Below are 15,378 nucleotides of genomic sequence, written 5' to 3'. Positions count from 1 at the left end.
AATGAGTTGTGGTTCCAGACCATGCTGTAAAGATTTCTATATTAATATCTATGTAACATGTTTAACTCCCTTTTCAGACCATAATGAATTAAAGGAAATGTCTGGAAAATTTGTTTGAGTGTTGTTTTTGTTATGAACTTCTATTTCATTTACTGCATTTTCTTTCTCCCCCTTTCCTACTTTCTTTTCTTTAATTGGGTTTTTAAAAAAAAAAACTTAACAGATTAAGTCAATAACTAAACTAATAACTTTTAAATGAGTTCAACTTTTGGCAGCAGCTACTATTCATATGCTTCATTTTGGTGATGTTAACATCGATGATAAGCTTTGTACATAATTGACCATGTCTATTTTAAAAGATCAAATATCAGAATTATTTAACTAATAAAACATTTTAGATTATTAATTTATTCCAAACTGTACAACTTTATTGTTCCCTTTCTCATTTCTTTATAAATTAATTTAGCCTTGTTCAAATTCTAGTGATATTTTGAAGGACTGAGAACGATATGAGCGTCAAACAAACAAATATATGATTTCACCCGAAGGGGCGAAAATGCATTTTTACGTTGGTTCGTTGACCATCAATGAATCCATAGAAGAAGAGTGGAGTCGTTGCAGCGCGTGTGATTGAGCTGATCTGGTCACGTGAGTCCCTCGGGTCAACGGGAGGGGGGGGACAAACATGGCAGACGAGGTAAGGGAGGTAAACACAGCTGTTGATGACCATGCAGAAAAACAACAGCCAGGTGAGCCTGAAGTTTCAGCCCCGGAGACTAACGTTGAGTCCGATGGCAGCAGCGGACAGGACTTGGCGGAGAGGTCCACTCCGGCTCCGGAGAACAGTTGGTCGGCTCCTATTCTGTCTCTGGCTCGGAGGGCCACGGAGACGATTAGCAGCGGGATGAGCTACGCTGCTGCGCCGAGAAAGTCCTCTCATGGATCCGCTGCAAGCTCTCCGACCGAGAACGAGCCCGAAAATGGTCTCAACAACACTTCAAAGAAGCTTCCCGGTGAGCTGTGATTATACTCGACCATTGACAGACAAACTAGTAAAGTTGCAGACACTGAAGCAGTTACTTCCTCCTCGGTTACGGTTAGCTAGTTGTCAGCTGTCAGGACACATGACTCCATGACACACAGGTTCTTTCTCGCTATTTGTTGTGCATCTTATGGACAGGGTGTAACCTCTCCACAATCTACTCCTGCTTTGCTGATGTATTATCCCCGTCTTCTCTTTGTTTTGCCGCCTTTACAGTTCTGCCCCCTAAAGACCCCATGGCGATAGAAAGATCCAACCTTCTTAGCATGATGAAGCTGAGCGTCAAAGTTTTAATTCAGTCCTCCTTGAGTCTGGGCAGGACTCTCGACTCCGAGTACCCCCCTCTAATGCAGTTTTTTGTTGTCCTCGAGCACTGCCTCAAACATGGGCTTAAAAGTAAGACAGGTCTATAAACGCACTTTTTGAAATTGTTTTATTTTTATCTATTGTGATGTTAAAAGTTATTTTTTACTTTTTGCAGCCAAGAAGTCCTTCATTGGTCAGAACAAGTCCATTTGGGGACCTCTGGAACTTGTAGAAAAAATATGTCCAGAATCTGTCAACATTGCCACGAGTGCCAGAGACCTGCCTGGCATCAAGTATGTTGTTGTAAACCATTTTCCACCAAAACCTACTGAGTTAGTTGCACCTGTTTGACAGTGCAGTTATCCTGTTGTTCTATTCCAGGACAGGTTTAGGGAGAGCACGGGCCTGGCTGCATTTGGCGCTTATGCAGAAAAAAGTAGCAGACTATATGAAAGCCCTGCTAGACCACAAGGACCTCCTGAGGTAGGTTAAAGTAATCAGTAACTTATAATATGCTGAGAAAATGTATACAGCTTTTGTTCCATTTGTATTTTTTTCAACCTCCTAGTGAGTTTTATGACTCTGGAGCATTGATGATTGAGGAGGAAGGAGCAGTGATGGGAGGGCTGCTGGTGGGCCTCAATGTCATTGACGCTAATCTCTGTATTAAAGGCGAGGATCTTGATTCCCAGGTCAGTGCTCCAAAGAAATTCTGGATTTATTTTTCTTTTCTGAGCAACAAGCTAATATGTTTCTCTTTCACTTTAAGGTGGGAGTCATTGACTTTTCCCTCTACCTTAAAGACCCCCCAAACAGTGAAACTCCACAAGAGTAAGTGCTTGGTTTTTGGTTCTCTCCTGCACTGCTTTTCATCATGTTTTCATAAAGCAGCTGAACTGTCTCCCAATAATAATTCATATCTGAACACATCTAATTGTATTATTTTGTTTTAGTGATGCCAAGATGACAGCCATATTGGATCAGAAGCACTACATTGAAGAGTTAAATCGCCACCTAAGTGGCACAGTCACCGACCTTCAGGCCAAGATGGACTCTCTAGAAAAGACCAACAGCAAACTTGTAGAAGAGGTCAGGCAAACCTCATACATGCAGTTGTGTTATTGTGCTACCACCTGGGTGCTGTGATAATGTATCCATATATATTTTTTTTTTTACATTGGTCCAATCAACTAACACATACATGTCTTTTGTTATACCTGACTGTGAATCATGTATATTATTTTTCTTCTCAGCTGACAGCAGCAACAGACCGAATCAACTCTCTGCAGGAAGAACAGCAACATCTTAAAAAGGAGAATGATTCCATCTTACAGTCCAGCCAGAAAAAGGAAGAGGTTTGACAGCATCTACTTTGTACTGCATAAAAGTACAATAATTTTGAAAGAAATTGATCCAGTCTGTCTGACACACTTTTGGTTCCAGGCAGCTCTTCAGGACAGCAAGGTGGAGCTGGAGACATACAAGCAGACTCGGCAAGGCCTGGATGAGATGTACAATGTGGTGTGGAAACAGTACAAGGAAGAAAAGCGGATTCGCCAGGTTGGGTATCAACAGGCTATAGTGCTATAGCTTAACATGCATGTGGTATTTAAAGATTATGCAACACCTGTATTGTTGTTGGTGGGTTTTTCATTTTTAGGATAGATAATGTTATCTTTAAATGGGTTTCCTTTCAAAAGTGTTGTAAATTGTGTCTAAATTTTTAGAAAACTGGGAAGAAACATTTTAATTTATTCGTGTCTGTCCATCATTGTTAGTATTAATTAAGTTTTTGTTTGGGTGGGACCAATTCCCCAAGCCAGTAGTGCAGAAGAAGAGGGCACAGTGATGCAGTGTGATGGAACTGGAAAAATACAGTTAAAAACTCAGAAAAGAGCAGAAACTTTGAGCAAATTAACGGGAAATCCCACTGTCAGGAGAACAAATGAAAAATAGAAACTTAGATTTGTTTTTTGAGTAATCTTATAAAGCGTAAATAAAATTTACCATTTACATAAGAACAACTTAATTATGGCGCATAATATTTTATCAGTATGGACAAAAACAGTCTTTAGTTCTGTTTGTTAATTGCATAATGTCTTGTCATATTCATGTAAGAGTGTTTTGACTTTAAGGACTATTAGATTTATTTTGACTCCCACCTCTCTGGATGTTGTCAGGAACTGGAGCGGGAACTTGAGCTCCAGGTGGGCTTGAAGCAGGAGATGGAGGTGGCCATGAAGCTACTAGAGAAGGATACCCATGAGAAACAGGACACACTTGCAGCCTTACGACTCCAGTTGGACCAAGTCAAGACTCTTAATGTTCAAATGTTCCAAAAAGCTCAGGTAGACAGATGATTAGGACTTTTCTTTCTCCCCCTACACACACAGAATGCATACTAATACTACTTGTTTGGTATCTAAGGAGTCAGAACGACAAGCTGAAAAAAAAACAGGCAGAGGCTGTGCAGCTTGAGCAGAGGATGAATGAAATGGAGAAAACAATGGTGGAGCTAGAGCAGAGGTGTGCAATTTTGGCATGTTTCCATTTTTTTGTGTTAAAATGTTGCTTACACTGAATTATTGTTCATTGTGATTTATTTTTTAGACTACAGAACTCAGAGCGAGAGCGCAAACAAAGTGACCAGTCAGACCAAGACATGAAGGTGGAGCTGGAAGGAAAAGTAGATGCTTTGCAGAAACAACTAACAGACCTGGACACACTCAGGTTATTCTTTTTTTTCTTTTTGTTTTTTTTTTTTTGAACAGCTGAAATGACAAAAGTGGTATTTGGGCGAAAATGATTAAAAATAAGCTAAATGGAAGAGCAAAATATAAAAAGCAGCTCCCAGAAGAGCTGATCTGCAGTAATTCTGAAGATTAAGTTTACCTTCTTTGCGTAAGCACCTCTGCTAAATATAAGATGAACCTGTTGCTGTAATTAGACAACTTCTGTACTCCGCTTTACTTTGCTGCAGTCACAAGTGAGTTGTAGCTCTTAAGACAACATTGAAGATAAAATAAAAGCAGATTTCACATCATCTCTATAGTGTGTAAATTAATACCAGTGTTACTGTAGTCCAGATGGAAGTTTTTACCTTTTAAGGTTTTGAACAAGAAGTTCTGTGTCTTTGTTTTAAAGTAAGCTGGGAAGTGACAGGATCTCTTCTTTGCACAGGTTGGGTTTGGAGAACGAGCTGCGCACTGAGAGAGAAGAGAGGCAAAGCTTGCAAAAAGTTCTCCAACGGGAACAGGATAACAGCGCAGAACTCCGCACTCAGCTGCAGCAGCTGCAGGGGCTGCACACGGTCAGTTACCCCAAGAAGTAACTGCATTACTCAAGTAGAGATGGATAAGTGTAGGTACAAAAAACTAATATCTAATCCCAAAATAATACCATGGAACAACTAGCAAAGCGCCTTTTCTTCCACACATTCCTCTTCCTTGAAGAAAAGAAATTATCTGAAGGGACGAACCACACACACATATATACACATATATATAGCCTAGTGCGCATGCTAGCCTTCTCAAGCCAGTGCTCTGCATCAGCCCCTCTCAAATTTTAAATAGTAATATTGTGAATATGGGCTCCAAGTGCAGAGTCTGGGGGATTATTTGAGGATATTCACATTCCAACTGGAGGTACTATTTTAATACACCGAGCCATCTATTGCTTTGTCAGATTACACAATTATAAAATAGATTTTTTACTTTGAGTTAACCAATAATTCGCATTAGTTTGTGCAGTTAGACTAAGGGATTGGTTGCGTCCATTTACATAAGGTGTGACAGCTTAACCAAACAAAAATTTTATCCCATATTAGCCATGAGCAGTGCAAACAAATTAGTCATAATCTTGAGTCATTAGGATGTTCTGCTTTTCTCTCTGGTGCAGGAGCTGCAGGATTTGAAGCAAGAGAAACAGCAGTTGCAGCAGAGGTGCGAGCAGCAGGAACAGGCACTACAGGAGATGGGACTGCACCTCAGCCAGTCAGTATTTCTAGTCATTATTATATAATTAAACAAATATAGTAAAAGAATCTGTTCACGTAATAGTTTTTATGTTTTAATCTTTTATCAAAGATCTAAACTCAAGATGGAAGACTTTAAAGAGGTCAACAAGGCCCTGAAGGTAAAGTGCGGGGGTGTAACGAATGGTGTGCTTGTTTTATTAAAACCGTAAATTTTAAAGGGGACTCGTCCTAACTTGTGTCGTCTGCTTCAGGGCCATGCCTGGTTGAAAGATGACGAAGCCACTCAGTGCAAGCAGTGCCACAAGGAGTTCTCCATCTCACGCAGAAAGGTTGGCTTTCTTTCTTTTTGGTGCTTTTGGCTATGCATCTTCAGAGATTTTAACAAAGGGTTTGTTTGCAGCACCACTGCAGAAACTGCGGAGACATCTACTGCAACAGTTGTTCCAGTAATGAGCTGGCCTTACCCTCTTATCCTCGGCCTGTGCGGGTGTGCGACGTCTGCCACTCGCTCTTGCTGCAGAGAAGCTCCTCCACAGGTTCCTGACAACGTTCCACCAGCTTTCTGCAAATGCTTCAACACTGCATAAACTTAACCAATATGATTTTAAATGCTTAAGTTAATTATACATATCAAACCTGATTTGGGGTTCCATTGGTAGTTACCTGAAATTCAGGTAAATAAGTAAATCTTTGCTAAACAATGGCCACCTCTTTTAACACCGATCAGCTAATTGATGCCACAGACGTGATTTAGCAAAAACACAAAGTTTCACCTGTCAGTGTTCTGTTACTATCGACTAATGCTGGTTAAACAATTTGGTAATCTTCATAAACTGACTTCTTACTGTGATTTTTCTATTTCAAAAATGTGGATGTTGGTTTGTTGAGGTAAAATTGAGATTACTGTTGGTTTTTCAGCTTTTGCTGAGGATCTTTTGGTAGCCGGTTTATAGAGAACACAAGTACTTTGTTTCGATATTTAACTTAGATTTTCTAACAGCTATAATCCCAGCTGAAGCTTGTGTAAATCGCTAGAATGTGGGAAAAAATCTAACTACTTTAGAATGTATTATATTAAGGTTTTGTGGTTTTGAATGACAAAGCCATTTCCAGAATTTAGGAATAGTGACTGTTGTTTTTTTTCCCCTTTTTTTGTTCCTCCAATCTTGATATTTGATACATGAATAAAGCCTCCTGTTTTTCTAATTGATGTTTCAGTTACCGTAGATATTCCAGACTAGTTTATTCACTTTGTGCACAGAAAATACAAATAGCATTTTGAAGCGGTAAAAACCTTCAATGGCAACAGATTTTAAATTCATTTTCTCTTGATGCAGCCTTCATCCACAACTGCTCTAACAGTCAAACTGTAGAAAAAAAACACGCTTGGACCACGTGAAGGGTCAAATTCAGATTAACATCTTAACTGGAAACAAACAAACAAAAAAAAGGCTAAACATTAAGCAGAAATGAGGTGTAAAATATCAGAGGATATCAGACATTTGTAATTTTTCTGCTCATGCACTCACACTTTGAAACTTGTTAAATCAACCAGCACACGAAGTGTTCACCTTTAGAAAGAGTTGAGAACAATAACAGAACAGCAAACTTCTGGGTAATTTGGAAATTTAAAGCAAGGTTTCTGTAATGTGTCAGATCTGTGAGGAATGGGGAAGACAACACTTCAGACAGTTTCTTATGACAACAGATCTCACTTCTCTCTGAAGCTCATCCACTTAAAAAAAGAAGTTACAAATCCTACCCCTCCATTTTCAAAACTTAACCTGACTAGTCTATGTTTACAAGGTGACATTTCCAGTCCATCCAGCAAAATGCTGAGTTAAAAGTCATCAAAATTAAGGGAAGAAAATAAAACAAAAAACATCTACATTCCCCATCCCCCACCAAGTCCATTCATTGAGCCTCTGCTTCCTCCTCCTCCTCCGCTGCCGTAGTAACTGCTTCCCATTCCGCCCTGGTTACCTAACAAGAGAGAGAGAATACATACTATAGGACCAAAGAGTTCATTTAAGAGTCATTTAAGTTGCATTTTTCCTATCCCATGTAAACGGCTTGCCAGGATCTCAATGTCAGAGTGCAGCTGTGGTGCATTTTTCCTGGATTTATTTATCTTTTCTAAATATAGTCAAAGACAAGACAATGTATTAGAAACACTTACTGGTTTTGAATAGGTTAATAAAAAGTACAGAGCTTTCAATCATGGGTCATAAGAAGCTTGAAGCAATGAAAAATGATTTGGAAAGAGGTGGTATGTTTAACCTGAACTTGGGGCCGGGAGATCTCAGAATTTAACCATGATTGAATTTCTATTCACCTCTGATGTGCGAAAGTCATTTTCAATCATACCATATACAGAGTTGCGTATCCCTTAGGACACTCCAGTCCACTAGTGGGCAGTAATGCACCTTTAAGCTGTTTCCAAACTATTGAGGAAATCCATAGGGGAAAGGAAAAAATACTATGACTTCCCAGCAGACTGAAGGAAGGAAACTAAGAAGAAACGTAGGAGAAAATGGGGCTGTGTCCACACAAACATGGGTGTTTTGCAACACTAACGTTGCCCCCCCAAAAAATCCAGTCCACGTGGTAGTGTTTAATTAAAAAAAAAAAAAAATCTATCTACAGAACACTGTCAGGCCAATAAGTGTTGATCTAACTCTTTCGTAGTCCTGTTTATCAATCTGTCGTGGGAGTGTTTTATGTAGAAGTCCTCAATAATACATTGTCTTTTTGTATAGTTGCCAATTAACTGTATACAATCCTAATGGGACAAACAAGTCATTTATTTAATCACCTGAAAACCTTGGTGACTATGTTAAAGTCATGCAGTGCAAACAAACAGAAAAACATCATCTTAATTTTGGCTGCCACATCATAGGAAAAACAAAGACAATAAAACAGCAGTTTCATATTTCATACCAAAAACATGATGCCATTTGTGGTCATTTAGTATGACAGGGTTTATCAACCCTCTAATAAGTGCAGATTTCAAAAGCAGAACTGTCCTTGCATTTAATATTTGAGCAGAAACACGTTAATTTTAATAACCCATCATTGAAAACCCTAAGATGCATAAAGAGTGTAGCCAAGAGTGGATGTAGACAGTGAATTGCAACAGAGCTGACACTCACTATAGTCACTGTAGCCACCCATATTTCCTTGACTGCTGTACCCTCCAGAGTACCCTGAGCTCAGCTGGCCACCGCTGTAAGATGATTGGTTTCCTGCAGATGACAATTTTTTGGGTTCAACAAAGGAACATAAATTCTTATAATATGATGCTGCCTTTTTAGATGCCACTGTCTGCCTGTGTAAATGATAAAATATTGAGGGCACTTATCTCAATGCCTTCCTCATCCATACTTACCCATGCCACCCATCATTTGGCTGCCATAGGCTCCATTACTACCACCTGCTGTTGAGTTCAAGAACAGCTCCACATATCGGTGCTCTGAAGGAAAGGCCAATCATTATTATTGTGCAACTTTACAACACTGTTAATAGTTATTTGAGAGAGGAGTTAAAACAAACTCACGCATGTTGGCTTTGTCTTTGGACATGGCTGCCACAGCATCTTCGTGCGTTGCAAACTCTACATCTGCCTCCCCAGTTACCCGTCCATCTGGGCCGATCTCAATATGGACCCGCACAGGGTTCAGTGGAGAGAAGAACTTAAAAGATGAAAAGATAGGTCAAGTTGACTTGTTGTACACTTCTTCCAACTGCAAGCAAAGCCCAGAGATGTGCAACATTCACAGAAAAGATCGCATTTCTTTGATCCATCTCCATCTTACATTGTAGATGTCTGTCTCTGTAGCTCTGTATGGCAGGCCCCTCATGTGAACACAGTGGCCTGTTGTGCTCTGGAAGGAAGAGCCACCATCTCCATACCGTCCGTCTGACACACCTGCATATACAATGAGATTAACACAAGGTCTTACTCAGACTTTACATCCTAATCTTATTAGTTCTGTTATGCAGCGTTAGCATGAAGGTACATAGGCTGAGTGTTTTAATCTAACTGCACAGGTTAAGACCACTATAACAGATTTCAGCCACTCTGCTTTCCACTTGTGCGCACCTCCTCCGTAGCCTCCTCGACGCATTCTGTCATAGGATCCCCCTCTGCCCATCATGTTGTAGCCACGACCACCAGACGGCCGGTCATAGGGGCCCGGTCTCTGCATGCCCATAGGCTTCCTCTGGGGTTCGTAATGAGTCCGCACCTCAGCGCGGCTACTCTTGAAGATCTCAATGTACCTATGATCATAAAGATAACGCACTTAGGGCATGAGAAAGGGATGAAAACTTCATTTGTTTATTACTGGACTATGCAGATGCTGTCATGGTGTAGTCCATTGGTAGTAATATCTGAGTACTCAATAATTGTAAATAAAGTAGATAAAAAAAATAAAAATAAAACAGAAGCAAAAATTTTTACTGCGTAGACAAATAAAAGGAACTGTCCAAATCAACAAGGGCCTTGGTAACTTTGAACTTTTCTTATGGTTACCTGAGGCAAAATGGAGATCAGATGCATATTGCTGTAATAGTGTCCTTTGTCCATGCCACGACAGCCAGTGTCCTGGCTGTAAAGGGTCAGAGAGAGCTCCAGCCCTACTGCAACCCACTAAGCATTACCTGTGACAGTGGGCTCCAAATCCTTGTGTACAATGGCCCTCTGATTTTACCACCAGGGAGACTCCTTACCATCTATCAACCTGGACTCATGTTTAGTGCAGAGACACCATTTTTTCTAACAATTTGTTAAAAACTCCAATTTGAGACCTTGAATGGTGCCCGAGCACTAATCTACCCACTGAACATTGTGAATGTATGGCAAATGTGGATCTAACATTATATGTGTGGTAAATATTAATATTATAACAAATATGCTTAGTGTAGTGTTAGATTTTCATTTGGTTCATATGTTGAAGGTGCACACCATAAGAAAAGCAACTTTATCCAGCCAACCAACCAACCAACCATCCCCACCTGTGCCCTATTCTTTCCTTGTGTTTCTTTAGAGCCTTTTCAGCTATATCCTGTGAAGCAAACTGCACGAAGGCCTCCCCCGTACTCCTCCCCTGGATGTCCACCGGCAATGTTATCCCATTTGGCACGATTTCCAACCCTTCAACCCAAGGACAGATAACCCCAGCAGGGGACATATTAAATCACATGCCCAATCACAGAGAGAACTTTCTCTAAAGAGAGTTAGAAAAACTTATGGAAAACTCTATACATCACACATACACCAGTTTAAGTCTTTAACTGGCCATTCAAAGGAGTTACATTTATTGTATTTGGGGGACAAAGCAGAAATGATAGGATAGAGGAAGAATATGGAAAAGGGCACTGTGTGGGACACCAGGCTAGTATTGGTGTGTTGATGAAGAAAGAACAAGATTTTGGTGGGTGACATGAGTAAAAATTTGCCAATTAGGTGCTATTTTGAAATCTGGTGTAAAGTGCATTTACGAAAAATGTATTCAAGAAGCGAGGGTGTGAGGAAATGTGGAAAAAGAAATGGCACTGGGGTATGAGAAAGAGGTATCAGTGATGAGGGAGACCCATTCCATTATTAGTGTAGTCATCAATAGAAACAAAACATTTAGAAATGTAATACCATAACATCAGACCCAGCTTACAAGGGGAAAAGAAAAAAAGAAAATCAAAATAGGCTCAAGATAGAGGTGATGTTTAAAATGGGGAACAGCCTCCTGCCCTTGGAAAAGCCACCAAATATTAATAATTCAGCTTAAATTCAACTGTCTTCCATTTTTGGGGTGTCATTACCTCACTGATAACTATCAAAATTATTTTACATCCTTAAATGACATTATACAATGTCTTATCTTCAATAGCACACGTTTCTTTGTACATCACAGGCAATCACTACTCAGTGTTGGTAAGAAAAATGAAATGAGAAAGATGGAGAAAAAAGTTTAAAATTACAAACACTAAAGGGATAGACAACAAATCGCTGACGGGACAGTTATTACCTGAGAAAAACTGGACGATCTCCTCCTTGCTGCAGCCAAAGGGAAGGCCTCGGAGCCGCACAAGCCCATCTCCTGCTGTCTCTGGGCAATTTGGGCCAGTGTGCTTCATAACCCAATCCATCTCAACATTGTTCGATTTAAACACTGCAGTACAGAAAACAAAACAATTTGTTAACACAGCTTGAAGCAAAAACAACTGCATTACTCAAAAGAAAGTGCTTGACATTTGTCTGCTGTTGTACACACCCTCTACGTATCTGTGACCCATAGTTTCTCTGTCCTTCTTCACTGCAATCTTCAGGTCGTCTTCTGTCTCCAGTTCTACAAATGCCTCTCCACTGGGACGCCCCTCTCTTGTGTAGGTGAAGTGGATTCCCCCTCCACTGTTAAGAATTTTACATCCTGAAAAATGTTGGGTTTGTTTTTAATCAAATTTCAATTCTTTATTTAAAGAAAAGAAAAAACAAAAAAGAAACAACCCCCCTGCTACTTGGATAAGTTGAGATTTGCCACAGTGATTTGCAAAGTTAAGTTGTTAATAATCAGTGTTTGATTATAAGAAATTACTTTTTTTTCCACTTAAGAAAGCTTAAAAGTTCATAGAACGACAATCTGAAATCAGCAAATTGAGAAAAAAAGAAATTACATGGGGAAACCTAGCCTACTCACCTGAGAAAAACCTCTGCACTTCATCCACTGAACAGGACCAAGGAAGACCCCTGATTCGCACAACATATCCCTCATCAGCCATGACTGGTCACAATGCCTGCAGAGGGGTGAAACCATAGGTATATATTTCAGTGTGATGAACACATATTGTTGAATATATGGAATCTTCAGGCATTAATCCAAAGGTATTCACTGTATTATTTTTTTAAAGCTTAAAAATATATTCCATTTCACAATATTTTGGCCGAAGGATTTTTTTTACATCTCATTCATGTGCAAGTAACTAATCAGAGCACATTTATTCATGCAGTTTAAGAGAATTGTTTGGTATTAACCTTTTTTTTAAGTGAACCACGGTGCCGCATGTGTCAGGTGTAAAATGTATTTTAGGCGATTTTACTTTTTCTGTGTACTGTGATAAACGTTTTCACAGTTTTAATGTTGCTCTGTACTATAATATTTTTTAAATAAGCACAATTAAAAAAGACAGATTACAAGTCCTTCCTGGTTTAAAGTGAGTGAAGTCAGTCTCGTGGACCACACTAAACGTGATCTACGGTTAGGGAACAGCGCCATCTTGGGACCATTTCAGTGCACCGAGTGGTATATATTAAATCGTAAATCTTATTGTAGTTTTTCCCGTCGCAAAAGTTGTTCTTGTGGATATATAAAGCTCATAAGCAATTTCTCCAAATACCTTATTTCCAGCTGCTCCTAACTACAAGGATCCGTTTTACTTCCATTCCACTGACAATAATCATTAACCAGAGTCGTTACCTGTTACCAACACAAAATGTGTAACCAACTTTATTCGACAATATCTCTTAAGCTGATGCGTTTCGGTAAATGTAAAATTGTTCGCGGAACCAAAATATCTTTGAAAACAACAACATCTTTATTCGTTTTGAATAAGGCGCGTGGCCTCCAGCACGCTCTCTGCCGCACCCGGATACAAGAACAAAAGCGGCCTTTTTAGCCTTCGCCATATTCTTAGCTTTGGCGGTTAGCCCTTAAGCTAGCATTGTTAATAAACGTTACATTACAGAAAAATCTAATATACTAAATAGCTCAGTTTTGCCCAGTTAAACTAAAACAACTTAGCGTTTTCCCATGATAACAACAAGATAAAACACATATGAATTTATGTAATTACCTGATCAAGCAAAAAATGTTACACGCCGGAGTTTGTATGATAGGACCTATGTGATGCAGCTGAGAGACCTTACACAGTGTTGCCAGGATTCTCCAGCCATCCCCCATTCAGGAAATATAAACGCGCTATGGGCCCGTGCGTAAAATTACAATACAATAAACTTGTATCTGATTAAGTTGCGCCGTTGTGTTTAGTATGTAATCAAAATTAAGGGAATTTTTATTTCTTTTTTCAAAAATCTAACAATTGCAAAGCCTTTAGTAGAATTTTAAACTACACAAAGTGTGGGTTTTTACACGTACCTGGCAATCCCGAATAAATAACCAAACGCCTCCAAATGTCCTGTGTTCACGCCCTAAATTGATGACGTCGCTGCCCCAGGCGGTCTGGCCTGGCCTGGTAGCAGCATCTTCTGGCGTGCAAATCAGAATAACCTGAGTTGTCAATAACTTCTTTTTCTTTTAAATTTTTTTTATTTGCATGTTATGTATTTAACAGGCCTCTTTTGACAAGTCCTTACAATCCTAATGTTTGTCAGAGGAAACTCAAAACACCACAATACAATAAAGACAAAGTAAAAAATAGACTACTTGACCGTCCAGACTTCTATCGGCAAACTACAATATACACTGCCCAGCCAAAAATAATAATAATAATAATAATTATAAAAAAAAAGTCACATGCTCCAATATTTCGTTGGAGTTCCTTTAGCTTTGATTACTTGCATTTGCTGTGGCATTGTTTTTATAAACTTCTCTAATGCCACAAAATGTATTTTCCATCAAAATGTTTCCATCACCAAGATCTTATATTGATGCATGAATCCTTCTCCAGCACATCCCAAAGATTCTCAATAGGTCTGGGCCAATTCATGTGTGAAAACGATGTCTCGTGTCTTACTGAACCACTTTTTCACAATTTAAGCCGATGAATCTTGGCATTGTCATCTTGGAAAATGCTGATGCCATCGAGGAAGAAATAAAATCCATTAATGGAATAACATGGTAATTCAGTATATTCAGGTGACCTCCTTCTTTGGACACATAATGTTGTTGAACCTAGATCATAGCACTGCCCCCACAGGTTTTTACAGTAGACACTAAGCATGATGGGTGCATTGCTTTATCTGCCTCTCTTCTTACCCTGATTCTCCCACCACACTAGAACGGTGTAAATCTGGACTCATCAGACCACATGACCCTTTCCCATTGCTTCAGGGGCCAATCTTTATGCTCCCAAGCAAACTGAAGCCTTTTTCTTCAGTTAGCCTCACTGATTAGTGATTTTCTTAAGACTATACAGCTGTTCAGTCTCAATCCCTGGAGGTCCCTTTGCATTGTGCATGTGAAATTGCTCTTACTTTCACAATTAAACAAAGACCTGACTTCTACTGTTGCTTTTCTTTGATTTGATTTTGCCAAACGTTTAGGATCATTCAGGATTTTTTTCCAAACACATTCCGTCTTCAAAGACTTCCAGATTTCAATTTTCCTCTTACATTTGTAGTACTATATTTAAATAATAATTATAAGTAAAAATTAAATATAATTCTAAGATCTTGTTGAACAAAAGTAGAGCTTAGGCAGATTTTTTTTTTTTTTTTTTTGTAAAAGTTGGTTACCTTGGTTGATAGTATTGAGATACCTTGAGATAATGGAAGTTCAACAAAATTTTAACAAAACTTGAGCTAAGCCTTTGAATGTATGAGTATTTTAATGGTAATAAATGCTGTCTTTTGCACAAGAACTTTGAGTGTTTTGCATCACAGAAGTTAGTAAAGAAACACCCATATGCGCTTTGTTGTCTTTAACCAATTATCTTATCTGAGTATAAATAACAGATTAACTTGCTTATTTGCAGTGAAATAAATGCAGATATTTCAGCAGCTAATTTAAAACGAGATTTAATCTAATGGATGCATAGTAATATTTAACATCACATGGAATTAGTTAGTAATACACTGACAGTCATTATGTCATGTAAAATCACATTAAATAATAGTTGAAATTTTAAATGAGCTACAAATACACTTCCAACGTAGTTTTTCTCGGTATGTTTTCCTCAAACTAAGTTTAAATAAACTATTAAAACTAACAACTAGTTAAGTTGGCCTACCATCTCATGTCTTGACGTTCGTTCTACAGCCTCGTGATATTGGTAAACCTAACATGACGTTGTGGTCTCATTTTGACAAGCATAAATTTCA

At 39.0% G+C, this 15,378-nt stretch overlaps 2 protein-coding genes across 3 annotated transcripts; one reads left to right on the top strand and one right to left on the bottom strand.

The window, feature by feature from the left end:
• The first annotated feature begins 635 nt into the window (after positions 1-635).
• On the top strand, positions 636-6,758 carry rufy1 (RUN and FYVE domain containing 1). The gene is given in 18 exon segments (XM_041989993.1): positions 636-1,013; positions 1,259-1,438; positions 1,524-1,641; positions 1,730-1,831; positions 1,917-2,040; positions 2,118-2,179; positions 2,302-2,437; positions 2,602-2,703; positions 2,792-2,908; positions 3,529-3,696; positions 3,776-3,796; positions 3,798-3,874; positions 3,959-4,078; positions 4,529-4,658; positions 5,246-5,340; positions 5,434-5,482; positions 5,576-5,653; positions 5,725-6,758. Coding segments are annotated over 18 exon segments (2,151 nt in total). The 5' UTR covers positions 636-685; the 3' UTR covers positions 5,869-6,758.
• On the bottom strand, positions 6,552-13,298 carry LOC121642920 (heterogeneous nuclear ribonucleoprotein H-like). Of its 2 annotated transcripts, none has more exons than XM_041989995.1 (11): positions 13,173-13,298; positions 12,020-12,116; positions 11,597-11,752; positions 11,351-11,494; positions 10,341-10,479; positions 9,427-9,605; positions 9,140-9,252; positions 8,881-9,016; positions 8,713-8,796; positions 8,477-8,569; positions 6,552-7,311 (listed from the first exon to the last, which is right to left on the bottom strand). In XM_041989995.1, exons 2-11 carry the CDS (start codon positions 12,099-12,101, stop codon positions 7,304-7,306), a joined length of 1,134 nt encoding a protein of 377 aa, XP_041845929.1. In that variant the 5' UTR covers positions 12,102-12,116; positions 13,173-13,298; the 3' UTR covers positions 6,552-7,303. The 2 variants fall into 2 exon arrangements, with proteins under 2 accessions (XP_041845929.1, XP_041845928.1); XM_041989994.1 differs by having other exon boundaries at positions 6,552-7,307.
• Positions 13,299-15,378: the final 2,080 nt, after the last annotated feature.

This window comes from Melanotaenia boesemani, chromosome 7, assembly GCF_017639745.1.
Source record: "Melanotaenia boesemani isolate fMelBoe1 chromosome 7, fMelBoe1.pri, whole genome shotgun sequence".
Lineage (NCBI taxonomy): Eukaryota > Metazoa > Chordata > Actinopteri > Atheriniformes > Melanotaeniidae > Melanotaenia > Melanotaenia boesemani.
This window is presented reverse-complemented; position numbering and strand designations above follow the sequence as displayed.

Excerpts from the sequence above, each read along its gene's own strand:
- LOC121642920 (XM_041989994.1), bottom strand. The coding sequence starts at position 12,101 with ATGGCTGATGAGGGATATGTTGTGCGAATCAGGGGTCTTCCTTGGTCC. Across the intron at positions 10,480-11,350 it reads GATCGTCCAGTTTTTCTCAG|GGTTGGAAATCGTGCCAAAT; the intron begins GTAATAACTGTC and ends CTTGGGTTGAAG. Across the intron at positions 7,308-8,476 it reads GGGTGGCTACAGTGACTATA|GTAACCAGGGCGGAATGGGA; the intron begins GTGAGTGTCAGC and ends CTCTCTTGTTAG.